The 27,678-nt window shown below is 34.7% G+C and overlaps 3 protein-coding genes across 5 annotated transcripts; 2 read left to right on the forward strand and 1 right to left on the reverse strand.

Moving 5' to 3' along the window:
* Positions 1–1,067: 1,067 nt before the first annotated feature.
* On the forward strand, positions 1,068–9,242 carry LOC123908167 (RNA cytosine-C(5)-methyltransferase NSUN2-like). The gene is made up of 14 exons (XM_045958713.1): positions 1,068–1,359; positions 2,967–3,033; positions 3,129–3,244; positions 4,128–4,194; positions 4,345–4,393; positions 4,515–4,600; positions 4,737–4,987; positions 5,100–5,155; positions 5,632–5,717; positions 6,120–6,212; positions 6,809–7,109; positions 7,247–7,770; positions 8,336–8,570; positions 8,652–9,242. Exons 1-14 carry the CDS (start codon positions 1,118–1,120, stop codon positions 8,897–8,899), a joined length of 2,421 nt encoding a protein of 806 aa, XP_045814669.1. The 5' UTR covers positions 1,068–1,117; the 3' UTR covers positions 8,900–9,242.
* Positions 9,243–10,578: 1,336 nt separating this feature from the next.
* Positions 10,579–14,048, reverse strand: LOC123908059 (ras-related protein Rab11A-like). Its single transcript, XM_045958565.1, has 2 exons — positions 13,685–14,048; positions 10,579–11,246 (listed from the first exon to the last, which is right to left on the reverse strand). Exons 1-2 carry the CDS (start codon positions 13,912–13,914, stop codon positions 10,805–10,807), a joined length of 672 nt encoding a protein of 223 aa, XP_045814521.1. The 5' UTR covers positions 13,915–14,048; the 3' UTR covers positions 10,579–10,804.
* A 2,754-nt stretch (positions 14,049–16,802) lies between these two features.
* LOC123908057 lies at positions 16,803–27,261 on the forward strand. 3 transcript variants are annotated; one of them, XM_045958562.1, is made up of 13 exons: positions 16,803–17,108; positions 17,199–17,259; positions 18,802–18,944; positions 19,508–19,609; positions 23,884–23,934; positions 24,021–24,112; positions 24,198–24,279; positions 24,389–24,481; positions 24,603–24,667; positions 25,519–25,531; positions 25,615–25,695; positions 26,734–26,842; positions 26,919–27,261. In XM_045958562.1, exons 1-13 carry the CDS (start codon positions 16,917–16,919, stop codon positions 27,017–27,019), a joined length of 1,185 nt encoding a protein of 394 aa, XP_045814518.1. In that variant the 5' UTR covers positions 16,803–16,916; the 3' UTR covers positions 27,020–27,261. The 3 variants fall into 3 exon arrangements, with proteins under 3 accessions (XP_045814518.1, XP_045814519.1, XP_045814520.1); XM_045958563.1 differs by lacking the exon at positions 16,803–17,108 and having other exon boundaries at positions 17,214–17,299; XM_045958564.1 differs by lacking the exons at positions 16,803–17,108; positions 17,199–17,259; positions 18,802–18,944 and adding an exon at positions 19,257–19,310 and having other exon boundaries at positions 19,513–19,609.
* Positions 27,262–27,678: the final 417 nt, after the last annotated feature.

A 27,678-nucleotide genomic window follows, 5' to 3' on the forward strand; every position in this document is an offset into this window, starting at 1 on the left:
TAGACTTTGCCTTCTTTTTCGGCTTAAATTGTGATTTTAGTCATTACCATTATAAGCATCTTCATCATATAAACAAGTCAAGCTTTACACTTACTATTTATTAATTAACTAAATATACAAATTAGTCCTTGAAAGTATCAGCATTAGTAAGGGTTTGAACAAAGGATATATACTATCTTCATTGGCCCCAAAAAAAAACACTCATGGTGGATTAAGCTCAATTGTGATGGCACTCAAAAAGAAATGGTGAATTTTGCTGGTTGTAATTGTTGAGGGACTCAGATGGCAAGTGTCTCGAGGGCTACTCTCAAAATATTGGAGAGTGTGATGCTCTTTTTGCGGAAATGTGGACATGTACTTGAGAATATATTAATTTGGAAGTAGAGAATCACTCATCTCAATGTAAAAAGCGGTTTTAAAGTGTTGATTGATATGATGAGAAAGAGAATTAATCTCAATGGAAGCACTCTCATTTTGATGCGCCACATTAGGCAACTTTTGGCATTGAATTTGCACATCCATTTATCTCATTCTTTACGCGAAAGAAATAGAAGTGCTGATTAGCTGACCAATTTTAGTTACTCCGAAGACTATTCTTTTGATACTAATATATCTTGAAGACTATTCTTATTGAGTTTCATAATTTGCTTTTCGATGACATATATGGGACTTACATGCCTAAAACTATTTGTTGAACATATAATTTTCTTTTCTTTTGGAATCTACGTGAAAGTTCACACAAAATTAAGGTGTCAAGCCTCAAAAAATTGAAGCAACTTTTTTATCAATAAAATATAATTTCATAGATGTACTCAATTCATAAAATTTAAGGATTATTTGACCATGGCTGCATTTTGAAGGATCAATTTGTTGTTTCACTCATAATCTAATTATAAAAAAAAAATTAAAAAAAACTATTAATTTCGTATTCTTCATGATAATAAAATTTATTTGTTATAGCAAAAAATATATAAATTTAAAACCTTTATGGTTCTGGACAAAAAAAAAAGTTGATGGTTTATTGAGAAGAAAAGGCCCAAGTGATATCCAAAGAAAGGCCCAAACAAAGTTATGTTGCCGGCGGTGTTGCAAATGCAAACAGCAGTCTGAAACTGAAATGGGGCGAGGCAGAGGAGGGAAGAGCCGCACACAGAGAAAGCATTTCCAGCAAAACAGAGAGAACGTTTGGAAGCCACCACGTCCAGAATCACTTCCTTCTCCCACAAATCTTTTTGATATTCAAAACGCTGATTTCGATCACTATTACAAGGACCAAAACATCGTGTCACCGGAAGAATGGGATTCATTCATGCAACTTCTAAGAACTCCGTTACCTGCAGCATTTAGAATCAATTCCAGGTTTCTCTCTCTCTCTCTAGAATTTTCTACTTGACTTGGATCTTGTATCAAATAGTTCAATAGTTCAACTGTTTAGTATCTACTAACTAACTTCAATAGAATGAAAATCAGTTAACAAACTGTAACGGAATTTCAAAATTAAAATACATAATAATGATTGTAAGTGAAAAATAATCAATTTCTATGTAATCCTTCCTGATGTAAGAGACTTGAGACTTTATCCTAAATAATATGCACTAGCATAACTGCTCTAACTAACTAACTAACTGATGTAACTATATAGCAGAAACAAGTACAACAGAATGCTCACCAAGTAATTAATGAGCTCCACTAGGACGAATCATTGAGAAAACCCTGAGTTCAATTCGTGGTGGGAACAATTCTTAGTTAGACTTTCCTCACCGATCGGCCAAACCCTGGATTACCAGGCCCTTTCCCGGGGAACCAGAGGGTTCACTAAAAAAATAAAAAATGGTAACAAGTTAACAACCGGGAGAGGTATCATACACCAGCATAATGTTATGATTCAAAATAGCATATAAAGAAATACACTTGCCATAACATAATTGGTTGAGGTAAATGGACATGTGGCTGGTGATCCTTAAATCAAAAAACTTTGGGTTGTGCATAAATAGGAAATGAGGATCAATCGTGGGTATGATGAAAATTGATGAAGTCTCTCCTTTCTCCCTTTGGTACTCTCTTGTAGAGTAATGGTTAAGTCTTAGACTTAATCTTCTTCTATCTTTTCCTTAATGATTCTTTTGTACTAACACCAATTCTAATTGGGTTCTCATCAATTAATTTTACTTTTAATTCAATAATTAATTTGCAATTATCAATCTATCGCATCTTCAATTTTGGGAACCCTTACACATAACAGAAACTGTAACTAAAATCTGTATAATCTATCTTAAAGGGTGTTTGGTTAGGAAGTGATTATTCAACAAGCACTTATTGTATAAGTTGTTTTTACAATCAAAGAGGAAATGAAGGAAATCTCCACATAAACTATCATGGAATGCTTATGAATATAAGTTGAAAACACCTCATGTGTACAACTAAGTTATTTTCATAAGCTCTTTCAAACTGTTTGTCATAAGATAAGCTTAAGTAAGCTCTTCCTAAATACTATTGCCTGAACTTAGTCCATCATAAATATAAATATCAAATTAACGGAATTGATGGCCCCTTGATTTACATCTATAATTTATTGATCTGGGTAATGAGAAGTAAAGTGTCCTTAAGTAAAGTCTTAGATTCAAGTTATGATACTATGTTAGGTTTTTATATTGGGCCTAACTCATCCTTACAAAACCGGCTTGTAAGGTGAGAGGCCGTACCACTCTTTATATACTCATTTCAGGCTCTATCTTTATTCTATGTGGGACTTGGGTTTTTTCCAATAACCCAAAGATCTAATTTGACTTCTAGATACTGAGAGCCTCTTACAAAAATATTATTATTAATTATTATATTTTTCTTCATAGTTTGAAACATCTCATCTCTTTAATTATGTATATTTTTAATTTCGAATGCAGATTAGTTCATCCAAATTGTTTGGTGCACGGCTCACTTTCATTTTTTTTTTTGTTTTGCAATTTCAGTAGCCTTTTTCATGCCGATATTCGATCCCAGCTGGAAAATGACTTTGCACCCGATCTTCAGTCCATGGTAGGTCATAAATATCAATGTTGTATTAATAATCACATTGCATTTTTTTTTGTTTGCTTAAAGTCTCTGCTTGGATCCTGACTTGTTGCATATAGGTTGATGAAGGGGATGAGGAGGATGCTATTAAGCCTTTGCCATGGTATCCGGACAATTTTGCTTGGCATTCTAATTTTTCCCGTATGCAGCTCAGGAAGAATCAAGCACTTAAGAGGTAAATAAGTTATTATTTATGATGATTTTCTGAGTGCATGGTGTGAATTGGATATATATGCAGTCAAGGTGGCAATAGCAGCATAGCAAGTAGCATTATGACCGCTACATCAAAGTTTAGGGAAACAATGCAGAAAAAGTTATACCATACACATAATAGCTAAATATTAGAAGAATACACAAGGGTGCAACATTAAAGCCATATTGATAACTAATAAATAGTCAAACTTCACTGTTACCGATATTCAAGCCTCCAAGCCTTAAAATAACTCACCTAAACATTTGAAATAGATAGAAGTGATTCTTTACTGGAATCACTATATCCAAGGTGGGGATGGCAACCAGAAAGATATCAAAGAACAAATGACAAGACCCGAGGAACCTATTTTGTTGTCATTCAGAATTTTGGGGTGAAATGACCAAAATGTCCAAAAAAAGGAGTGACTATAAGTTGAGGGTGAAAACGGCTAGTTAAGGGTGAAATGACCAATTCAGAATTTTGCAAAAGTTTCACTGTAGTGACTGCTATTTGACCACTATTGGCGGCGCTGCAGCCGCTGTTGACATACAGTAGATGTACTCCCTCCATCCCAAAATATTAAACAAAAGTTGGTCAACAAAAGTAAATGTATTTGGTCCAAATCTTTAACCAAGTACATCAAGTTTCTTTGACTCATTTTTGCTTATATTTTGGGACGGAGGGAGTAGTTCTTAACATTTGATTATTATCCCTGTGAATCTTGCAGGACATGCGGATCACATTTAGTTATTTCTTAAAAAAAATTCAGAATGCATGATTATGTCAGTTGAAATATTTTATACACATAAGTTTGTTCTTCTAACTAATATGCCATTTTTTGCTCCTTATTTTGTTAACATCTCAGGTTTCATGAATTCTTAAAGCTAGAAAATGAAATTGGAAATATTACGAGACAGGAAGCTGTCAGCATGGTGAGCCAGTTTAGCAACTATCGCATGTTGTGACCATATAGAATGACTTTCTTTTCTGTTAACCAGACCATTTGGTACATCTAGTTTAAATTAGGCACTTACCTTTCATGAATTTAATTTGTGCACACAAATGTTTTGTTTGCAATGCAGGTGCCTCCTCTGTTCTTAGATGTACAGTCAAATCATATTGTACTTGATAGTAAGCAACTTATGCTGCACCAATATTTTTGTCATTTTTACCAGCTTTGTTCTATCCGTTTTATTTGTTATGTTAATTTCAGTGTTTCTAACTATTTTTCTTTTATTTTTCTTCTATTCAGTGTGTGCTGCACCAGGTTCAAAAACATTCCAATTGCTTGAGATTTTACACCGATCAACTAAAGCAGGATCCCTCCCCGGTGGAATGGTTTGTGTCTTTACAAGTACATTGTGTTATTCTCTATTACATTTGATTTTCCAGACCAAGTAGTTTTCTGACTATGACCTGTGCTCATCAAGCTTCATTTGCATAATTTATTGATTAGTCATTGTTTAATAATAAGGTTATAGCAAATGATCTAGATGTACAAAGATGTAATCTTCTCATCCACCAAATAAAACGAATGTGCACAGCAAACCTAATTGTCACCAACCATGAAGCTCAGCACTTCCCAACATGTTATTTGAAAACGGATTGTGATATAATGGGTCCAGATCAGCGTACTTCCCAACTGCTATTTGATCGTGTTCTGTGTGACGTGCCATGCAGTGGTGATGGTACCCTCCGCAAGGCACCTGATCTCTGGAGGAGATGGTAGTTTTTTTTTCATTCCAACACCTTATCCTTTTTATTCTCTCCCTTTTCGTGTTTTTTTTTCAGACACGATAGTCCTTTTGTTGCTTCGATTAAGTTTGCTTGTATGCAGGAACACAGGAACGGGAAATGGGCTTCACAACCTACAAATTTCAGTTGCCATGAGAGGTATGTTTCGATTGATGTCAACCTGTTTTTAGGGCATGCTTTTTTAGGCTTTATTTGATTTTGCTTTTAAGACGTAATGGGTGCAAGACAAATTGGGTGCGTCAATCATAATTATGTTTTGGTTTATTGGGTAAGGAAACTGTATATGTTATTAAGATATGCTTATTTTCCATTCGGATCTCTATGGGTAAAATAAAAAAAAAAAACCTATTATTGAATACCAAAAAAAAAATACACCTATTATTGGGAAGGGAAGTCATTTTGAAGCAAAGTATTCCTTACACCAAGTATATTTTTTTGCGAAAACTTACTTCCTCTTGTGGCCTTGGTTCTAAGATTTTCAAAGGTAGTACTGGCCTACTAAGCTAAAAATATGATATTTATCGTCTATATATGTGTATGTATGAACTAAGGTTAGTAAGAGTTGTCTTGTACGATGATTTTGACAAACTCCAATGCTATTTTGATTTTATCAGGCCTATCTATACTTAAAGTTGGTGGGAAAATGGTTTATTCAACCTGCTCGATGAATCCTATTGAAAATGAAGCTGTTGTTGCAGAGGTAATCAGCCATAAATGCTCTGTAATTATTTCTGGTTCCAGCCATGCTAAGTAGTCTGTCAGTTGGGAGCTTTGTAAATGAAGTGTGTTTTTTTCTTCATAAGATCAAGTAGTAAATAACTCATGCTTTATTAGTTGAATCCGTTGCTTCCATTCATGCAGTGCTGTCCCCTCTTCCCCACAAAATTCCATGTTTAGGAATATTAGGGAATAGGAGTATTTGATAGCAATGTGTTGTTTAACTAATGGAAACTAACTGATGGAATAATAGAGTCCTGGAGCTAGCTTGACCAGTTCATCATTCGCTACTTGAAAGTTGCATCTATCTTATCCTGCCTTGTGCCTACAGTGAGGTGCTAAGCTTAATTGATTCCCTCTCACCTTTTTTTCTAATCAATTACAGCTTTTGCGGAGGTGTGAAGGGTCTGTTGAACTTGTTGATGTCAGCAGTGAGCTTCCCCAACTTATTCGTCGGCCAGGTCTTAAAAGATGGAAGGTTTGTGTTTTATGTGACCATTTATTGCATTCAGTTGTAGTGTTTTGAAGGTACTACTTGAAAAACTGAGCATGTGTCAAACTGGAATTCTTTAGAAGTAAAGTTGTGTAATTGAGGCTGTACATGTTTCCTCTGCTTTCCCCCTCTGGATATAATCAACTTTTGAATATTGAAAACCTAGCTGGCTAGCTCAGCCTGACAGTTATCTCTTACAACTCTTGCCACTGCTTAGTTGATAGGTTGTCTAATCAGTGAAAGATGTTATTCATTGCCGATTGTGTGGACTTGGACTGTTACGTTTCTGATTAGCTTATTTTTTAAAATGTGCCATGGTTCATTTTTTTCATTTGTATCATTTGGATGTCCATTCAGTTATTCCTAAGTTCATGTTTATAGGAAAACATTGAGTTTCAAACTTTCTGAATAGAAATTTGTATGTTTTTATTCAACTTGAACTTGCTTTTCCAGCAGCAGATGTTAAATTATGTATGTAAAAAAGCTCATATTCTCCAAATCCATCAGGCTAGAAAGGATTGAATTTAACATACTGCTCTATGCATTTAAACACATTTGAAGGTGTGGCTTTGGTGATGCAGGTGTGTGACAAGGGTGAGTCCTTGGTTTCCTGTAAAGAGGTTCCCAAGGTTCGTAGAAGTGTAGTTCTTCCCAGCATGTTTCCAAATGGTGGAAGCTATCGAGATATTGACTGTAACGGTAATTGTGATGTTAACGGACATTCTGAAGATGGTGTTGAAACAGTGGAGAATCCTGTAATGCATGAGTTTGCTGAGGAAGTTTCTGATTTTCCACTAGAGCGATGCATGCGGTTACTGCCCCATGATCAGAACTCTGGAGCCTTCTTTATAGCTGTATTGCAAAAACAATCTCCCCTGCCAGGTAATTTCTTATACGATTCATGTTGTCTTTCTATCTCTCAAATCCAGATAAAGATAGCCAAAGAATTTGGATGAATATTGAGAATATTCAAGCTGTCACTTGTAACGTTTTGTATATGTTTATTTCCTGTTTTGTAGCAATTGTGGTAAAAACTAGAAAAGAAGTTGATAATCAACATTTAGAATCAGTGAACCGTGGTAATGAGGATGTACAAGCATTGCAGATTAATCCCTCAGAAATTACACACGAAGAAGTTTGTGAACAAGATTCCGAGGATAATAAAAATGAGCCCAACACTGCAGATTCTAAATTGAGTCCTGTTATAGATGAAGAAAGTGATTCCAAGGAAGCCCAGGAACCCCGCAATGTAGATAACATAGCAAATGTCACTCCAAGCAAAAGAAAGCTTCAGATACAAGGCAAATGGAGGGGCGTTGACCCTGTTGTCTTCTTCAAAGATGAAGCAATTATTAAGAGTATAAGGGCATTCTATGGTATTGACGAGCAGTTCCCATTAGATGGTCACCTTGTAACAAGAAACAGTGATACAAGTAATGTAAAAAGACTTTACTACATCTCCAAGTCAGTCAAGAATGTTCTAGAGTTGAACTTCTCAGTTGGGCAGCAACTTAAAATAACATGTGTTGGCTTGAAAATATTTGTAAGTATAACATTTTTTCCGATTATCACTTTCTGCTTTTGTTATCATTATAATTACTCGATGTACATGCAGGCTCCTTAGTTTAAAATTTAAATAAATCCAATGCAATAAAGAATAATTACCTTTAAAGGTAAAGGCAGGAAAAACTTACATAGGGTAAGGATGGTAGGTCTAGCAATCTAATTACAGAAATAATTTGAACTGTCTTTTATTAGCTAAAGTACTATCTATATACACTTTTCAACACTTGGGTATTCAAGAAGTTAGCAGTTAGCACCCATGACTTTATGTAGTCAACTGCTTTGATTTCTGTTTTCCTCTCCTCAATTCGAAACATGTTGAATTGTACTGGATATGATTGTAATCAATACTGTTATGTGTGATTTCATTTTGGCATGATAATTAGCACTGATTATGTATTGCAGTATAATGTATAATGTCTAAATAGTTTGTTTAGACTTTTTTTTATTGGTCGGTCCTTCACTGTCAGTGAGAAATTCTTTCTTTAATATTCTATTATTTCTTGTAAATAACCAAGTGAAATATATTTGCTCTTATCATATAGGAAAGACAAAAGTCGCGTGAAGGTAGATCTGTAGAATGTGCTTTCCGAATCACTTCTGAAGGATTACCCCTTATCCTCCCTCACATCACCAAACAGATCCTAAGCGCATCTCCTATAGATTTCAAGCATCTTCTCCAGTATAAAAATATAAAATTTGCAGATTTTGTCGATGCTAAATTTGGTGAAAAGGCAGCGAACTTAATGCCAGGCTGTTGCGTGGTCGTTCTGGGTGAAGGTATTTACCATCTTGATGCAAAGAGCATATGCCAATCGATTTGACTGTTTACTTGACCACAGTACACTCACTTTTCTACAGGGAACAAAACCGCAGAGGCCTTCCAAGTGAATGAATCATCAATAGCCATTGTATGCTGGAAGGGTGGCGCAAGTTTGACCGTGATGGTTACCTCAATAGAATGCCAAGAACTGCTTGAAAGGCTTTTAATGCGTCCAAACAAGGTAACAGAAAAGGGATCCTCCAAGCAGGAGGAGAAGCCATCTAATAACGCTGAAGATGTAGAACAGGAGTCAAACGGTAACAGCCAAGACGTGGAAGCTGCTTGATGTTAAAAGCCGGAGAAATTTTATTTATCGGGCACAACCAACCAGACATCAAAATTCATTTTGCATTTATATTTTTTATTGGTTGTGCTTAGTAGTCGTAATCATGCAAGACTTCAAGCAAATAGTTAAATCATAAGTAGCCATGGCTCATTCCTACACGAGCATTTTTTTTAAGTAATGGCTCTTAACCTTTCTTTTGTACTCCCTGTTCTTCATAGCAAAGCTAACAAACTGCTTCAATTTTGTATTATTATATGGATAACAATATTGGATGGCTTATGAAAGTTCATCAACATTGAACATGTATCAGTATCAGTGATATAATGGATTGGGCATTACTCATCATCAAGTCTTAGCACACTTTCTGCGAGATAATTAAACTATTTTTTATAAAAAAATAATCACTGAATATATTTAACAATTATTAAATGTTTTTGGTTCCTGTCAAAAAAAAAGTTTTTGGACCAATAAAAATATGTTTTTTTGCTTTTGGTTTCTATTAAATATTTTGTTTTCGATCCTTACAATATATCTCTTTTACTTTTGGTCGATGTTTTATTTTAATCTATGAAAAAATTGTTTATATTGAAATCAATCCCTCTAATATGTAGACGATTTGATAGATTCCGTTTGGATTGAGCGGAGTTGAATAGAGTAGGGTGGAATGAAATGAAGCGGAATGAAATAAATATTTCATTTCACTGTTTGGATATTTTGCAATGGAATGGAACAAATTTCCTATTCCATTGTTTGGATAGTGAATTGAATGGATTGAATAACAAAATTTTAATTTTTTTTTTATCCTTATTTTAAACACACAAATATAGCTTTTTCTAAACTTGTTATCAAATTAATAAATATATTAAAATAATGTGATCTTTTTTGTTTATTTAATATGTTAAATTATGCATATAAAATATGAAAATAAAAATATATGTTCAAACATGACTCTAAGTGAAGGTCCTATGGGGAAAGTTTTTATGGCAGGAATGGGGGAGAAAGTCCCCACCCCAAAGGTGTTTGAGGATGGGGATAGAATCTCAACCTGTTCTATTTGGATTAAGAAGATTTTGTTTATGTATGATGTTTATTGTTATTACAAAGCTCGTCCCGATAATGTATTAGTTTTTTGTTTTTTTTTTTTTTTTTTTTTCTGTTTTGTGATTAAACTTTAATTTATTTGTTTTACAACATTAAAAATAATAGAAATTATATACTTTCTTTAATGATGATGGATTCCCGCCAAAATTGTGGGATCCGCAAGGATAAAGATGGCTAAAAAACTAAAAATACCACCGGAGATAGGAAATGTGGATGGGAATGGTAAACATATTTTATGATGAGAAAGGGAATGAAAAAAATACTCCCCGCTACCGATCCATGGACATCCCTAAACTATTTGGAAAAAAAATAAATATATATATATTCTACTTCATTGTATTTTTATTTATTTATTTATTTTGACAAAGTATTTTTATTTATTTATTAAAACTGTAGAAATCATGCTTTGCCTTGCATTGCGCACTAGGTGGCAAGTTTTCTAGGTAATAATAATATTGACTTGAACCAGGAATTTCAATGAACTGCGTCTACAAGTTCAGCCATGCAACATAGTAAGTATATAGGATAGGGCCACCGCAATAACCAAGCTCTATATATAGATATTTGGCATGACAATATTTTCAATCAAACAGTGTTCAAATTTCGAACCAGATCACCTATGAAATTCGTAGGGACTGTAATAAGCAATTTGTAATCACCTCAATCTGCAGGTTCTAAATCAACTAGTCGAGCAAAATAAATTTTGAATGATGCCAATATACATGGGAAATGTACCAAACCATTAAAAATTGGTGATAGGAACATAGAACCATGAAATCTAGTAAATCATAAACGAACTCAGAATTACTGACAACACATGCTACTCTTAGCAGGGATTTCTTGTGCAGGACCAGGAACAATAATCTTCTTGCCAGATAGAGATGCCGAGTTGCCATTTCCCTGATTCTCATCAGCAGCCAGGTTCTTCTTGTTGACAACGTTAAATATTTCTGTCAAAACAGTCATGAAGGCTGTCTCAACGTTAGTTGATTCCAGTGCGGAGGTCTCTAAGAAAAATAAACCTTCTTTCTCAGCAAATTCTTTAGCATCCTCGGTGGGTACAGCACGCTGGTCCTCAAGATCACTTTTGTTTCCTATAAGAATGATGACTATATTTTTATCAGCATGGTTACGCAATTCTTCTAACCATCTAGGTATGTGATCAAAGCTCGGACGTTTGGTAATGTCATAAACCAACATTGCCCCAACAGCACCCCTGTAGTATGCACTTGTAACAGCCCTATATCTGCAGGTTAAACCATTTATATATATATCAGGGAAAACTGCAACCAATATTTGATATGCTTGTAATTTAACTATTGATGCTATGATGAAATTATCAGAAATAATCTTACCAAAAATGATAAAGTTATAAGCAAATCCAAGAAAAAATATTACAAAACTCAGCAGATGAAAAGAACGAGTTTAAAACTAAACCAGCATTCCCGAGACAAAGATAGTCTCAGCTGTAATAGCTGGGTTTTGGAAATATTTATCATATGAACAGTATCCAAAGGAATGAACTCCAATTATTACTCCTACAGTTAATAGCAAAGGAATGAACTCTAAATAGAACTCCTACTAGTTAACAGCAGACCAGATAGAAATCCTACAGAATTGGCAGAGGAAGGTTAAAAGACGTGGGAGAGAATAATAGGGGATTCAATTTCTGTGGTAGTTGGGTTTTAGAGAGAAAGGAAGGTAACTCTTATTTATTCATGGGATTTGAAAGAGACACTCATTCTACACTGTTTTCTTCTTCTTTCATGAGCCTACAATCTCACTAGCTCCGAGTTTCTGGGAGGAGTTATACTAAAACATGCTGCTTTCTATTCCTATTCTTCTTACTTTCTGTTTAAGCAAACATACCATTTTGATTCCTTCTCTTTGTCGCTAAAGAAAACTTCCCATTTTTCTTTCTATTTGCCCCAACTTCCAAAGCTAGTTCCTATGAATGTCTTCCTAGGCCTATCAACTATCATTTCATTAATTCTTGTAGAGTATGAAATCATATTACACTACTAAGCAAATAAAAATAAGCAATTAAGCACCATAACCATTAATAGCAGATATGGGTTTTAACAGAGAACATATGCTGGATTTACATTCACAGACCTAATTTCTGACAGTTTACAACACAAATTTAAATGATAAAGAGAATAGGCTTGTCTGTATCCAAAAAAAAAAAGAGAGAGAATAGGCTTGTCGAAGCATCTTCGCCACGCGGGTATGGGCATATCATAACCTAATTGGATAAACTTTCATGTGTGAAATAGAATTGAAGTTATACAGAACTTAAGAAGTAGTAAAAAGCGCTCAACCAAGAGATGATGACGCTGATTTGAGATATGTGGTAGATAGGGAATTTGGTTTGGATAACCAAGATTCATTATATACAATGAATGAAATTCCAATGAGAGTCGAGAGCCAACAGCTACAAGTTACGTGTACTTCTAACATATATAACAGTGACATTTAATATGAAACTTTTAAGAATTAATAATAGATAGATTCTCAAAGGAGGAAAGCAACAAATATCCAACCACACCGGAGTCCATCAAATAAATACAGAAGGTAAAATTGAAGTAACGCAAATATTGCAAGAGGAATACTAGCAACACAACTGACACACTTTTCGACACCTTATTTTATGGCCTATCTAATTTTTTAAAATTCACCACATTAAAAATAGAAAAACCTAATCAATTTTTACGATACAAGTGTGTTGACTATTTCAAATCCGGCCAATGATATATAGTAGAGTGTGTTGCTAGCATTTCTCACATGACAATTACATCACATTTGGAATTGGAATGTGGCACACTCCTTGTTATTTCAGTTCACTAATTTGGAGATTTGAAATCAGTCAAAATAGGTCATCTATGTTATTGTTAAGTCAGGCAGTATGCATTCAACATGGAACCGGTACTGTTAGTGATGGAGGACAGCGAGTAAGTCATGTTATCATTACTAAGGGTTCTATTACTAGTTCCAAATGATTTAAGGTAACTAACATGTTATCAAAACTCTATTAGAATACTATATCTACTATGAAATTTCAAAAAGACTATTTACTTACGAGGGAAGTTCTAATATGCCAATAAAAAGGCATGCAGCTATAATATGGCACAACATATATTTCTACTTGAAACACCAAGATAAACCCTAAACCCAGATAAACCCTAGGCAAAAACAAGAAACACCAACATTATTAACCATAACGATACTTAGGTTTTAGGTTTGACCTTGAGTTGACATCAGTCAAACTGATTCAAGGATGCGTCAAATGCAGTCGCACTGAAGTATGAAAAAAGATTAATTACATGGAAAAATTAAACTATAAAGTCTATGTTTGGTATCATAGTGGTATGTCACAATCACGGCAACTCAGCGTGATTTTTCAAAAGCTAAACTCGCAAAATCACGGCGATTCAAAACAATAAAGTTGAACTTGATTTGACCATTTAAAACTGATAAATAAAATTCACACCAAACATTAAACTCGATCTAAAAAATGACAAAAAAATCCTTGTCCATTATCAAAACGTATACAAAAGCAAATTCAATTCAAATACACAAAAACCTAACAGAAAAACATGCACATATAACAAACAGTGAAAATCAATCTCACGTAGCAAAACTAAATAGCGTATAGAAAAAAATGAGTATAGTTTTGAAGAGAACCGTTCTTGGCCAGCAGTATCCCAGATCTGAGCTTTAACACTCTTATGTTGAATAACCAAAGTGCGAGTTTGAAACTCAACACCGATGGTGGCTTTAGAGTCCAAACTGAAGTCGTTTCTAGCAAAACGAGCTAGAATCTGAGATTTACCGACGGCGGAATCACCGATTAGAACTACTTTGAAGACATAGTCTATCTTCTGGTTTGCATCACCGTAACCTGAACTCGCCATTGAAAACACTGCTTTGGTTGCTTCTTTCTCTTTTTCTTGCTTTTTGATTGATTTATTTATATTTTTACGATGGATGGTTGATTGATTAATTAGCGGGTTTTGATTTTATTTTTATTTTTGAAAGCTGAGCTTGCGGTGTTAATGTCAAAAAGATTTCTGACATGTTGCGGGGAATTATTGGTCGTGGGGGTCCCTAGAAGGTTGAAAATGGAAGAAATTTTTTTAAAAAATTAAGGCTTAATTAGTCTTTTGGTCCTTAAAGATATTTTAGGTTTAATAATGGTCTCTAAAAAAAATGTCTATATTGTTCCCTTAAAGACACATTCGTTTTTCAATTGCTCCTTTCCGTCAAATTTTTACAAAAAATGTTAGTTTTAGTTGACTGAATTGTTGATGTCATTAAGTGTAAGTGGTCCACCAAAAACTTATTAATTTTTAAAATTTTAACCATTGGAATTTTTTGTTATATTTGAAGTTAAAATTTAACGGAAATGACCAATGTGACAAACATATGTGTCTTTAAGGGACCTATCCGGGTCTTTTTTTTCTTTAAGGGATCAATCTGGATCTTTTTTCTTTTAAGGGATCATTGTGAAACCTAAAATGTCTTTAAGGGACCAATAGACTAATTAAGCCAAAAATTAATTACTCCCTCTTTTTTTTCTTTCTTTCAATAGCTAGAAAATACTCCCTCCGTCACAAAAATAGTGACCCGGATATGATATGCGACTCCCTCAAAATACTATGATTTTTCTACCAACTGAAACTCACGGGAATAATTAATTTCTCCCTCTATTTCATAAAAATCATTTTTTTTATTTCAAAATATTATACGTAGATAAACTATGTCTTCTTTTCCTTTGGTCGTTTTTATAAGTAACACTCTCTTAACACACTCAAATTATAGTTGTGCAAGTCGTCTCATTTATTTTATTCCTTACCGGTTAAGAGGTAGTATAGCTTTATGAAAAACAATTTATTTTTTTCAAAAAAATAAATATAAATAAAATGTAAATTGTCGGTTCATTTCCTTCTCATCTATTTCTTCTCACCATCATGGCTTATTCTTCTTCTTCCGATCTATTCATGGCTCTTTTGAATTTTCATTGTATTTCTCGCAAGGTTCAATTTGAATTGACCCACCCCGTCCTTGTTAGCCGCATTGTATCGTCTTTGTTGCAAGCTTATGTGTCTGTCGATGTCTAGGTCGAGAGCTTTCGCAGTCTTCGATGAGTTGGGTTACGTTTTTGGCTTTGTAGTTGGGCTCCATTTTTGTTGGAGGATTTTCTGAAAATTTCTCATCTCACCTACCCACTTTCTCACCACACCCTTGAAAATTCCATTTTTGCCCTTGGTCAACAAATTTGGAACGCGTTTTCCGAATTTTTTTTGCCTTAAAAAACAACTTCGGAATGTGTTTTCCGAATTTTTTCCAAATTTGAACTAAAAAAATTCGGAAAACGCGTTCCGAATTTTTTGACCAAGGACAAAAATGAAATTTCCAGGGGTGTGGTGAGAAAGTGGGTAGTGGGATGAGAAATTTTCGGATTTTCTACCGCAACAAAAATGGCATAGACATAGGGGCTCAAGAAATAACAACTACTAACAAGAGATAGACATCACTCATAAAAATCAAAACGAGCACCCAAATCACATCCCAAAATTGTTGATACATTTGCACACTTGTTAGCTTCATGATTAAAGTGTTTAATTCTAACTTCTCAATCTGTTTGAAGAAGTCGACAAATTCGTTGAACTTATGGTCATCTCAAAATGGGTCAAAAATTATCATGAGGACCACAAAACGCAAATGAAGGTAAACCTCAGGGGCTAAATCCGAGCATGTAAAAGTAGGGAGGCCAAAATCAGGGATATCATTAACTAACAATGTTCGATTCAAGGACTTAAAAATAATTTTTGATAATTTAAAAATTATTATGACAGCAAATGACATTTGCAGAAACCAAAATAATTGTTTACTCATAACTCCAAGAAATAGAATTCATCAAATAATTTTATAATTACAAATAAAAAATAATATTTCATAATCAATATTTTGTTGTATAGCCTAGTCGCTAGATTTCATAATCAACTTTCTTTTACTAAAGAAAGTAAACATTTTTTACAAAAAGTACTTGCTTTTTTTATGGTAAGGTGCCTTTTCATAAATTGAACGTATGCGCTCATCAACGAATAAGAACAAGCCGCATGAGTGAATTTATATGTGGTACTCGTAAGAAACTTATAACAACCTTTTGAATTTGAACGTGTGAACTTGCATATAGGGATGGCAAAAAAACCCAAACCCGAGAGACCCACCCGAACCCAAACCCAAGTCAACGGGCGAAACCCGATTTGACTGGGTTTGGGTTCGGGTGACACCCGATAATATGGGTGTGGGTTTGGTATCAGTCAAACCCACACCCGAAACCCATACACCCACCCGAAATATTTTATAATTACCTAATTACCCCCATAGTCTCCCTCAATTTCCTTGGAAGACCTTAAATTTTAGTTGTAATTTAATTTCTTGAAATTATATGTTGTAATTTCTTGAAAGTTTATGTTTGAATTTCTTTGGAAGAACTTAATTTTAGTTGTAATTTAATTCAAAGTTTATGTTGGAATTTAATTTCTTAAATTTGCAAATTATTTTTAAATATGTTGTGGGTTTGGGTTTGGGTGGAAAAAACCCGAACCCAATGGGTGTGGGCGTGAGTGTTGTTTTGCCACCCGAACAGTCTTTGGGTTTGGATTTGGGTTTGGGTGATGATTTCGGGTGTGGGTTTGGTAAGTGTCAAACCCGCACCCATGAGCGCCCGTTGCCATCCCTACTTGCATATAGCTGTTTTCAGAAGGAAAAAAAAAAAACTTTTTTCATTTATTTTTTTTAGAAAAAAAACCGAACCAGTAGTACATTTTTTGCATACGGGCCAAGAAAAATCAGCTTAATTGACAAACGTGGTGGCGGAGGCGGTAGTGGAAGTGTAAACAAAACAAGAATGGAAGAGCTACGGAAACTGGAGAAAGTACAGAGGATGGTACAATTCATGGATTCACGAGGAGTTTCAGTTTCAAACTCCGATCACAACTGTAACCGTTTCCTCGCTAATTTCATGTTCTTTCTGTTAGAACCGTGCGGAGAACTCGCCATCGACGACAAATGCTGCTTGATTTCTGAGCTCATACCTAGGGTTCGTAATTTCTCCACTCCCTCAATGTATTTTCTTACTGTTTTGATTATAGCTTTTGAAAATTGATTCGAGTTTTTTTTTTTCTTTCAGCTTTCTTCTCCGTTTGTTGAGGATGCGCATCAACACATTGTTACAGAACAAGAGAATAGTGGTAATTTCATTTGTGATATAGTAGCCGCTTGTTAATTTAGGTTTGTTTATTGTTTTTGCATGAATTCAATATTCTGTTGCTGCTCATTTCAAGGATTTTGTTATTTTGCTTGTGCTCAAAAGATGAGATCGAAAAACAATATTCAAGTAGGATTAATAGTTAAGCACTTAAGTGAACATTTAGAATCGTTTTAATGTATGCTTTGATGTTGAAATGAATTGGTGTGGAGAAGTGGTTGGTTGAGCTTGGACACGTGAGGGAGTTTGAGAACGAGGACCAAAGTTCAAACTCTGATTATTAACGTGGCATACTAACCACTAACATTTGCCTATATAAAAAGCTTACATTAGAAGGAGGAACTTTGGCATTGATGTAACTTGGCCTGGTCTGGTCGACCCAATCATGATATTTCGACACATTGGGGCTACCATGTAAAATTAATCATTTGAAAATAAATACAAATAAAAGGGTATTTGTTCGAATGTATAGGATCTTATTCTTGGGAACATCTTCTCAAGAATGATGTTTGCAAGTGTATTTGCAATCTCAACAGATTTCACAACTGTATTTGGTAACTACTTTTTTTTTTTTTAAAAAAAAAGGGCGAAGTTAGTAATTAGTTGTTATATTAGTATTTACTCCTTCAGCCGGTTTTGAATGCTAGACCTCCAACTCTTTTAACCCTTAGCTCAAACCAATTGAGCTACCCAACCCCCCATATTTGGTATTTACTTAATGTTCTTAGAAACGTGTTTAGAATTTATTTGGTTATAAAATAGAGAACATGTAGTTATAAATGGTTGAGTTTCAAAATAACCTTTTTTTTTTTGTTTTGGAATAAGTTTCAAAATAACTTTGAATACTATGAGAATGTAAGATTTCCACCCCTTAGCATAAGGATAAAATCCATTCCTGAAGATCAATAATACCTTGGAATTTTTTTAGAACTTGTATCAAACATGAAAATTATACATTCTCAAACTCACTTTTCTGATAATATTTTCACATATTTTGAAAGTAATACACTCTGAGTCTTGTTTTTCCCTTTTTCCGTCATTCCAACATATCCTTAGGTCAAATAGATGTAACTATTGGTGGCTTTATCCTGCTCTATTTTGCTAACATATAGTAGTACTTTTCTTTTTTATCTCTCCTAACTTCCTTGAACTGGAAGGATGGTGCAACAATTTTTTAACTATATGTGGCGGGGGATCAGTTTTCGGTGCTACTGTAGCATACTAGCATGTATATTTTCCAATCAACTTCCAACACCTAGCATGCATATGTACTAGGTAGCTATTCCTGATTTTAAAAGTATTTTTTTAGGGCACAAAAGGAAAAAAAAAATTGTCCCAAGGTGTATTGAAAATATGTTCATGGTGGGCAGCTGGAATCAAATGCCGCCTACTGCTGTCTTTACCATTGAACATATCAACATTTATAAATTATATAATACTATTCATTGTTTTCATTCTTATGTTTTGTTGCTTGTTTTTAATATGATGAATTTTCGGAACTTTCTTGAATTTTCACTTTCCTTAGGTTTTGAACAAAATCTTGTTGGAAATGCATTGCGTAGTTGCAGTCAGATGAAAGAAAATAATATGTTGCAAAGTTATAATGAAAACATAGCGATGATTGGGCTGGATTCCATGCAAAAGGCAAATTCTACCCTTGAGGATTTTGTAAGTATATATTCCAAGAGTAATTTCTATGATATGATCATGGATTCATGGTATGCTGCTGCTAAAATGCTCATCACTCAGCGATTAATTTGGAAAATGTGCTAGTAGTTGCATATTGTTGCTGTGAGTCTGTAACAGCCTAACTATGGTTGGTCAAAGTGGACGTGGGCTGTGTCCCCAAACAAATTTTACTTGCAAATGTAGAGGTTAGAATCCCACAGTTGTCTCTCTGTAGGAGGGGGATTTACTTGACCACCTTCAATCCAATAGTTACTATGTCTATTGCCACTATGATGATGGGGATACTTAGTCACTAATTAAAGAAAGCAATTTAGAAATCATGGAACCCATAAAGAAACTTGATGGGTATGCAAAGAATACATGGTCTACAGCCTTATTTATCATATTGATTAATAGATAAATAAAGTGCCATTTGCTTGCTTCTTTCTACAGAAAACTTACAACAAGAGTAGTTTGGTAGAAGGCTTGATACAATTTAACAAATGTGCCTAGCTATGCAAACTTGCTTCATGATTCCAATATTGATGTGAACCTTTTTTCAGTGCAGATCATATTTTATGTTTCATGGATTGGATGTAAGCAAGCCGCAGTCGATCTTCAAAGTCTTACCTATACTTTCATTCACAGAGAGCTATATTTATCAGGTACAGAATAGACTTGAGTCATTCAGGTTGTTGACCCTTTTATTTATTCAAGGGGCAATTATTTATTTTTTTGTTCAAAAGTATTGGGTTCCTAAAATTGGTTCTACTGTATTTGTCTCTAGAAGGCAAAAATAGATACAGTACTTGATAGTTATGACAGATTTTATAAAAGGAAACTTGGGCAGAAGGATACAGCTAATCATACCATTATAGGAATGTTTCCTTATTCGGCGAGGGAAGAGAAAATAGATCTGTATCTGATTGATTAAATAGAAGAATGTTCCCTGCCATTGTTTTTTTATGGATTGATTTTAGTAGTCACTCTACTTGGGAGATTCTAGGTGTCTCGAATTACCTAGCTTATCTTTATATTTTCTGCATTTTTATCATTCAATCTTATAGTGTACTTCAGCCGTAGAATCACTTGATTCTATTGGATTATCAATATAACAACAATTGTTTTTCTGCTCTATATTTGTCCTAATGTTTAATCGAGATCGTGTCCTATCAATTGGTATCAGAGCCTCGGTTACAATCCAAAATCCAATCATCGAATAGAGAAACGTGTTGATGCGTTAGAACAGAGGATGAGCAAGGCTGAAGTTGCAGTTGAGCAGCTTCGTCAGATGGTGTTAGAACAACAATCACGACCACCAGTCACGGTGGAGCAGATTCGCGAGCTCATTCGAGAGGAACGGGATCGCCGTAACCGTCGGCGGCGGCGACCACGGGGAAGAGTGCAATACTATCACGAAGAGGAGGAATGGAGCGATAATAATTCGTGGTCGTGGGACTCACCTCAACCACCGCAAATTGATGGTGGTAACGATAGATTCTACGACGTCAAGGAAGAAACTCACCTCAACAAATCTGAGTATCAGCCTGAAATAGCAGTGAAGGCATCTGAAACTGCAGTGAAGGTAATGGCAGAGCACATGAGAGTGTGTCACAGAGAATCACACGAGTGTGACCGATAAAACGCCGGGTTCACTTGCCAAGGTATTTCCCAAGCCAAAATCACTTGATCCACCTTCACCAGAATCAAACCCTTCAGAATTGTGGGATTCCGATCGACCTACAACAACACTAGTACGACGAGTCCCGCCACCCAAACCTCCGGTGGGCGATTTGCTTGCGATGGCCGGAAAATTCCAAATCATTCAAGCGTCGGTAGCGCACACACAACTACTAAAGCCAGAATCATCGGATTCCAACCAATCTGTGATGATTCTTCCACGGCGAGTTCCGCTACCTAAACCGCCAGATCCGGAAAATTATGGTGATGGGAAAGGGTTGTTTTCCAAGCTACCACCACAGTCGGAGTCACTGGCCACCGATTCAAGGGCTGGATTAGAACCACTGAAGCAGGCCCAGGATAAGGTTAATTTGTTGATTAACCCAAGTTCTCAAAAAATACAAGTCACACACAGGCTGCTCTTATTAACTAGTGGGTTTGCACAACAAGGGGTATGTGGGAAAGTCTTTGAGAACGAAGAGAAAAGGTTGTGTGCATGTATGACTTGGTGTTTGACATTTTTGACTCATCTTTTGTCATCAAATGGTGATTTTTCGGTGTTGCAAGGTGGGGGAAAATTACATGGGAATTCTTACTATGCTGAGAGAATGTGTGAATACACGGTGATGCTCACTATCCATTTTGATGATAATCTATTTATAATTCTTGTTTTGAATGGAAGGTATATGAAAGAAGAACCAGTATCAGTACCCTTATCATTTCATACAATGAATTGTCATATGGAGAATATAGAAAGTGATTTTCTTGTGTTGCTGGACAAGCTTATAGCTTATGTCTTTGTCTTGCTACTGGGTATTATAGGAGTCACAACATTTGATCCATTGGATGCTTCAAGGGAGGTTTTAATTTTCCCAGCTGACCCTATGATTGATCATGTCCGAGCTACAGTGGATTTGAAAGAGAGGAACTACAGGTTGTCACTTAGAGGCAGTGCGAGTGAAGTTGTGCTGCAGATTCGGTTGCTTGAAGCTGACTCAACAAGTTCTCAACAGTGGGACCCTGGGGACCAGGTGTGGTTTTCAATTTCAACTACTATTTTACAAGGTGAATACTTGTGGAATACTGCTATAATGCTTAGGCGTTTCTTAAGCTTCAGGCGGTTGCGGTGGACAGGTGCGTTGTTCTTTGATGTCTGTATTGGTGCGACAACTATTGTTCATTTGAAAATATTCATGTTTAGTCTCTCTTATGAACTGCAATTTGTTCAATCAAAGACTAAATTAGCAACCAGGGAGTCAAAAATGATTAGTGATGCCATTGAGTCAACAAGGAGAGATATTGTTGATTGTTCCCTTCAATGTTGCGATGGGAAGGAACCAATTTTTGGAAGTGAGCATAGAATAGATCAGTGGCCTTCTTGCATTGCATATGTACTTGTTCATTGTTATATTTCAAGGATCTCAAAGCATGAAAACTATAAGTTCTCAAAGATAATTGGAGTGTTAGGGGACATGTTGATCACTACCTTTGAATTCCAAGAATGGGTCAACTTTTGCAATCAGAGTTCTCTCCAGAAATTTATGAAAATATCCAGTTCAATATTGAAATCTTCAATGAACAATGCCCAAGTCATGGCTTTAAAGGAGGTACCAAGGTCACTAGCTTCAATCATAACTTGGAAGGATAAGTTTGTGCTCAAATTCCTTGACTTTTTGCTAGCTGTTCAGGCCATGTTCGTGAAATCCACTACAAGTGACAAATTTATGGCGACATTCTTAATGTTTACCTGGAATCTCGGTGCTTGTTATTTAGAAAGGTTGTGTCATTTAGCCAATGAAAAAATGGTGGAACTAAATTCATCAGTGAGGATAATACCATGGGACCCAGGGAAATCTATGCTTTTATGGCTAAAGTTGTTTGTGAATGTTATTGGAAAAATTCTCTTTCAATATATGCTTTGCTTAATTAGGCATATAGCAGATTCTCAGTCACTGCCGGAAGGTTTGCCAGAAATTTGGTGACTAGATAAGGAGCTTGAGGAGGCCTTGGACATTAGAAAGAATGAACAAATGAAGGTTGAGGTTTTGGTAAAAGGGAGGAGACTACATACCTTTCAGAATTCATGGGAGCATGTAATTGAAGTGCACAAAGAGTTCTCAGGATTCCTCCTTGAGGACAAGGAGAATTTTGAAGGGGGAGGTATTGATAGTTATGACAGATTTTATAAAAGGAAACTTGGGCAGAAGGATACAGCTAATCATACCATTATAGGAATGTTTCCTTATTCGGCGAGGGAAGAGAAAATAGATCTGTATCTGATTGATTAAATAGAAGAATGTTCCCTGCTATTGTTTTTTTATGGATTGATTTTAGTAGTCACTCTACTTGGGAGATTCTAGGTGTCTCGAATTACCTAGCTTATCTTTATATTTTCTGCATTTTTATCATTCAATCTTATAGTGTACTTCAGCCGTAGAATCACTTGATTCTATTGGATTATCAATATAACAACAATTGTTTTTCTGCTCTATATTTGTCCTAATGTTTAATCGAGATCGTGTCCTATCAGTACTTCAAGCTAGATAGAAGGAAAGTTATGAGACTAATTGATCTTTGTAAAAAGACACTTAATATGACATCACTTATAAGGACTAACATCATTTTAGCAATGAGATGATGAATATGCAGTGGTAATATGTTGTTAGTAGTCAAGATATATCTTTTGAATGGAAAAGTAATAATGACAATGGGTATAGGCTTAGATGACTATTTGTTTCTTAAGCTTAGCCTGTATAAGGACCAATATTCCTGCCAAAGTAACTCCAATTGTCATCTCTGAACAGTGTTTTCTGGCGATTGATGTTTGCCCTAGGTGCTGGAAGCACTGACCCCTCTTTAGTTACAAATTATTTGTGCAAAAATACTAATCTTAGAAAAGTCTAAGACGCCTCACATTTTTCAGTGAAAGCACCGAAACTTCTTAGTCATCACTACCATTCACAGCCTTACAAATCACAATCACTGTCTTTCCACCAAGACACTCACATTTCTATGCACTTGCTTCAATGTTTCAGAGTGTGATTACTTGACCTTGCAGTTTGTCGAAGTGAGATTCTTTACTCAATGATTCATGTTGGTGATAGAAGATGGTGCAGTGGGTTGTTTTTCCGCTTAGAAGCATATCTTTTAAGAAAAAAATTGTTCATAATTTTAGTGTTACTATTCTAGAATTCAATACATATATTTTATCAGTAGGTATGAAATATGCAAATTGCTGACAATAGTTGTTACGACGCAGCTGGATAAAATGAATGAGAATTTACTGCAAACACCAAAAAGGAAAGATGAGGTGATTGATTGCATTTACCGTGGCAATTCAAATCTTAATTTTTGAAATAATAAATTTTAACTTATATAATTTTAATTTTTATGTAGAAAGCAACTCAAGATTTGGTTTCTTGCTTCTCGACTGACCCATTTGGACCACTTGTGACTATTTTCGAACAAAGGGGTCTTTTGACAGAAAGGTACTATTCTGAATTCATTACCACACTTTTCTTGGGAGTAAGTCAGGTTGAGCTTAATTTGGTTCTTTTTGCCTATTGTGCTAAGGATAACAGAAGAACTTAGACATGGGGAAGAGTACTGGGCTCTTGAAAGAAAGCTCTGTCATGCACTGATAAATGAAGATGAGGTATACATAATTCATGTACCGTTTTCATTCTCTTCGAAGAATGTATGTATAGAGTGGAATCCTTCTCAAAGTTCCCTGTTTAATATCTACAAACTAATTTGCTACTCAGATTCTTATTGATGATGTGATGAAGGCTATTCATTTAAAGTCTTTTGATTACCGAGTGCTGAATCTTCTTCTCTATCAACTGCAAGGGGCAAAGGTACAATGAATAATTTGCAAAACAAATACTGGAAACATAAATTTCTGCATAAAGTGACATAAAAATTATTAGCTAAATAATGCCATTAGGATAATTCTGTTCTTCTAAATCTGTTTTGAAGGCTGATGAGTTGCATATGGAGTTTCTTTCAATTTCAGAGTTCTTAGTGGAAGTTTCTGATGATCTGTAAGTAGTATTTGTTTCAGTTGCTGCTTAATACCATGATATCTCATACATGAATTCATACTTGGGTAGAATTTTTAAGTTGTTTCTAATGGTACCTTTTTTTAATAATATTTCAAAGCTTAGGTGTTGGTAAATTCATCAGAAATTATTTATTAAACAACTTTTCTGTTTCTTTTTTAATTCAATGAATACATATAGAAGTAAATAAATGGTTGCGCTATATTTGCCAAAAGAAGAAACAAATGGTTGCATTATAACAATTACTGATGTTTTTCGTTCTTTTATCTTGTAAGGTATCCTTTCTACTCTTGGAGTAATAAAGACGTTTACCAAAGTGACAATAATAAATATATAAAATTAATTTGTATTACAAAGATAATTCCAACATCCGATACAAGAAAGATTATAGTGGAGTGATAAGGTAGCTTGGTGGTTTGGAGGTGAAACATGGAGGTTGGAGTGATATGAAGGTCATGGGTTCGACTCCTCCACTAACAAAATAACAACTAACATTTCTCATTTAAAAAAAATTAAAAATACAAGAAAGTTTATTGGAATCACACTTTTTTATATACAGTTGTTGGACATCATTTCTTTGTCTGGTAACTTTTGAAAGTTGCTTCCCATACACTTCAATTAAAACAAAACTTGTCCTCAATTCAATTAAAATAAAACTCGTCCTTAATTTTGTTGTTGCTTCTTTTCTGTTCACGTTTCATTTCTGTATCTAAACAAACATATATAGATTTCAGTCTTTTGTACCAAAAAAAAAAGATTTCAGTCTTACTGTAGCATATTTCAGTTTTTGTAATTTTATACAATATAATTGTTTGGTTGTGATAATTTTGCAGGTATGACTACGAGGTGAGTACAATAGTCCAAATTTTGTAACCACCAGCTGTCAAAATGTTGTCTGAATCTTAATTTGACTAAAAGCCGTCATGCAGGATGATGTTTTAGAAAATAATTTCAACGTTTTGCGCATGTTTATCAGAATATATGGAGCTTCAACTGCCCCTGCTATGTTGGTATGTTAAACTGGTTACAAGTGGTGTATCTAATATACATGTGTGCTGCTTGCTTATAGAATATATCATGCTCTCTTGAAATCTGTTAGCTGGTATTTCTGGTGACGATTTCAAATGTATCAATTGAACCATGCTAATTTTTATTAGTGGGAAGATCAATATCTATCTTTTATTAAAATCAGAAGTGAAAGTGATAGCAATACACTATTAAGGGCTCTCTTTTCAAATCACTCTTACTATATTAGGTGATTTTCCATGCTAGCCTCCCACTATTGAATGGGCCAAATGATTTAGTGAGACCAGTGTGCAAGAACACATCTCATAAAATCATATCTACTTTTATTTATTCATCTATAGTCGAATTGTTATAGACGCCAACATTTTTCAGCTTTCATCTATTCTTATTGGATTGTTGAACTAAAAGCCCAAATAAAAACAATATTTTACTTCTTTGTATTACACATAACATGACCCACCCATCATATAGATATTGAAAAGTGCGATAACAATATTCTTGTTAGAGAGGTCTTTGGCATTTCTCACCTATCCTGAGAAAGAAGGAAAATTTTATAGTCTAATGTTTGCTAACGTTTTGCACAATAGGAAAATATTGCTTATTTTCCTATATGGATCACTTTGTTTATTCCTCTATTAGAATTGGTCAAAATATAGTAACTATATAATACTCCCTCCGGTCCTATTTATAAGGAACACTTAGGGCAAAAAATTTGGTCATTTTTATAAGAAACTTTGACCAATTTTCAAATGTTTTAAATGTTCAATTTCACTTATGCCCTTATTTATTATGAGAGAGAATTTAAAAATAAGTAAATTAGTTGAATAAAGAGTAATTAAATAAGGGTATATATGGAATAAATTTAATTTTATAAGAGTATTAAATGAAAATAATTATGTTAAATGGGATTCCTTGGTCTATGTGATTTTTTCAAATTGTTCCTTATAAAAAGGACCGGAGGGAGTATATGTTAATGTGGTATCTTTGTGATAGATATTATTATGTCAACTTTTCAATTCCAGGCAAAGTGCATTACGGAGGCTGAAAGTAAGTACAAAAGTTTACTGGAACTACTTGATCCAAAGCTGTCTGTGAGCTACCAGAAGAGATGCGCCGAAGCCACTGAAGAAGGTAGTTTGCTAGAGCTAGTTAAAGCATTGCAGTAGTATAATTAGAACCTAAATTGTTCACAAACCGAATTTTGCAGGTGGAAAGGCATCGGAGCACCCTCTTGGTACGTGGTGTATTCCTTCCGTGATTCAAGATGAGGAATTGTATAGATCAAGCTTGAAATCAGATACTTCCTAAATATAAACTTATCTGTGTCAGAGGTAATTGTACCAATTATAGTGTTTTCATTTCAAGTGTCTTGGTCATGTTGATCACAGAATGCTAGAATTGAATTCGGAAGAAAAATATCAAATGGTACTTTTTCATTGTGAAATAGCCTATGAAAAAGTTTTCGATCCAATTATGATCGGTCAAGGCATTCATGACAATTTTCACAATAGTTTTTATACCGTAATTGGAATATTTATTTTTTTCTACTAGCATCAAACAGTTTTTTAATTTTATATAAACTTTAATTCAAGGTAGATTGCATAGACTAGGAATAGGAATGCACATGAATATGATGAATTTTCTGTAGACTTGGATTTTTGGTTCACAATCTTTTAAGATCATAAATCTGAGAGTCATGATGGCGTTTACTTCAACTCCATTGGAATTTTTTATGACGTAGCTGCAGTAATACTCGATAACAATAAAATGAAACTCGATAGATAAGAAGCTTATCGAATTTCAAATAGTTGGTGTGGCCAAGGGAGTGTTTAATGTGTCCCTACGTTATGTGCTGATGTCCCTGCATGAAATACAAGGGGGGTCTTGCTGATTGGATGAGAATGCTCATCTAAGTCTTCAATGGAAGTGTTTTGCAAATACACTCCTATGACTAAGTCAGCAATGTA

This window comes from Trifolium pratense, linkage group LG2 (genome assembly GCF_020283565.1).
Source record: "Trifolium pratense cultivar HEN17-A07 linkage group LG2, ARS_RC_1.1, whole genome shotgun sequence".
Taxonomy (NCBI): Eukaryota; Viridiplantae; Streptophyta; class Magnoliopsida; order Fabales; family Fabaceae; genus Trifolium; species Trifolium pratense.

Coding starts and splice junctions, on each gene's coding strand:
- LOC123908059 (XM_045958565.1), bottom strand. CDS start 13,914: ATGGCGAGTTCAGGTTACGGTGATGCAAACCAGAAGATAGACTATGTC. Junction 11,247..13,684: donor GATACTGCTGGCCAAGAACG/GTTCTCTTCAAA, acceptor TTTAACCTGCAG/ATATAGGGCTGTTACAAGTG.
- LOC123908167 (XM_045958713.1), top strand. CDS start 1,118: ATGGGGCGAGGCAGAGGAGGGAAGAGCCGCACACAGAGAAAGCATTTC. Junction 3,034..3,128: donor CACCCGATCTTCAGTCCATG/GTAGGTCATAAA, acceptor TGTTGCATATAG/GTTGATGAAGGGGATGAGGA. Junction 8,571..8,651: donor CGTGGTCGTTCTGGGTGAAG/GTATTTACCATC, acceptor ACTTTTCTACAG/GGAACAAAACCGCAGAGGCC.
- LOC123908057 (XM_045958562.1), top strand. CDS start 16,917: ATGGAAGAGCTACGGAAACTGGAGAAAGTACAGAGGATGGTACAATTC. Junction 17,109..17,198: donor TTTCTGAGCTCATACCTAGG/GTTCGTAATTTC, acceptor TTTTTCTTTCAG/CTTTCTTCTCCGTTTGTTGA. Junction 24,482..24,602: donor ATCAACTGCAAGGGGCAAAG/GTACAATGAATA, acceptor TCTGTTTTGAAG/GCTGATGAGTTGCATATGGA.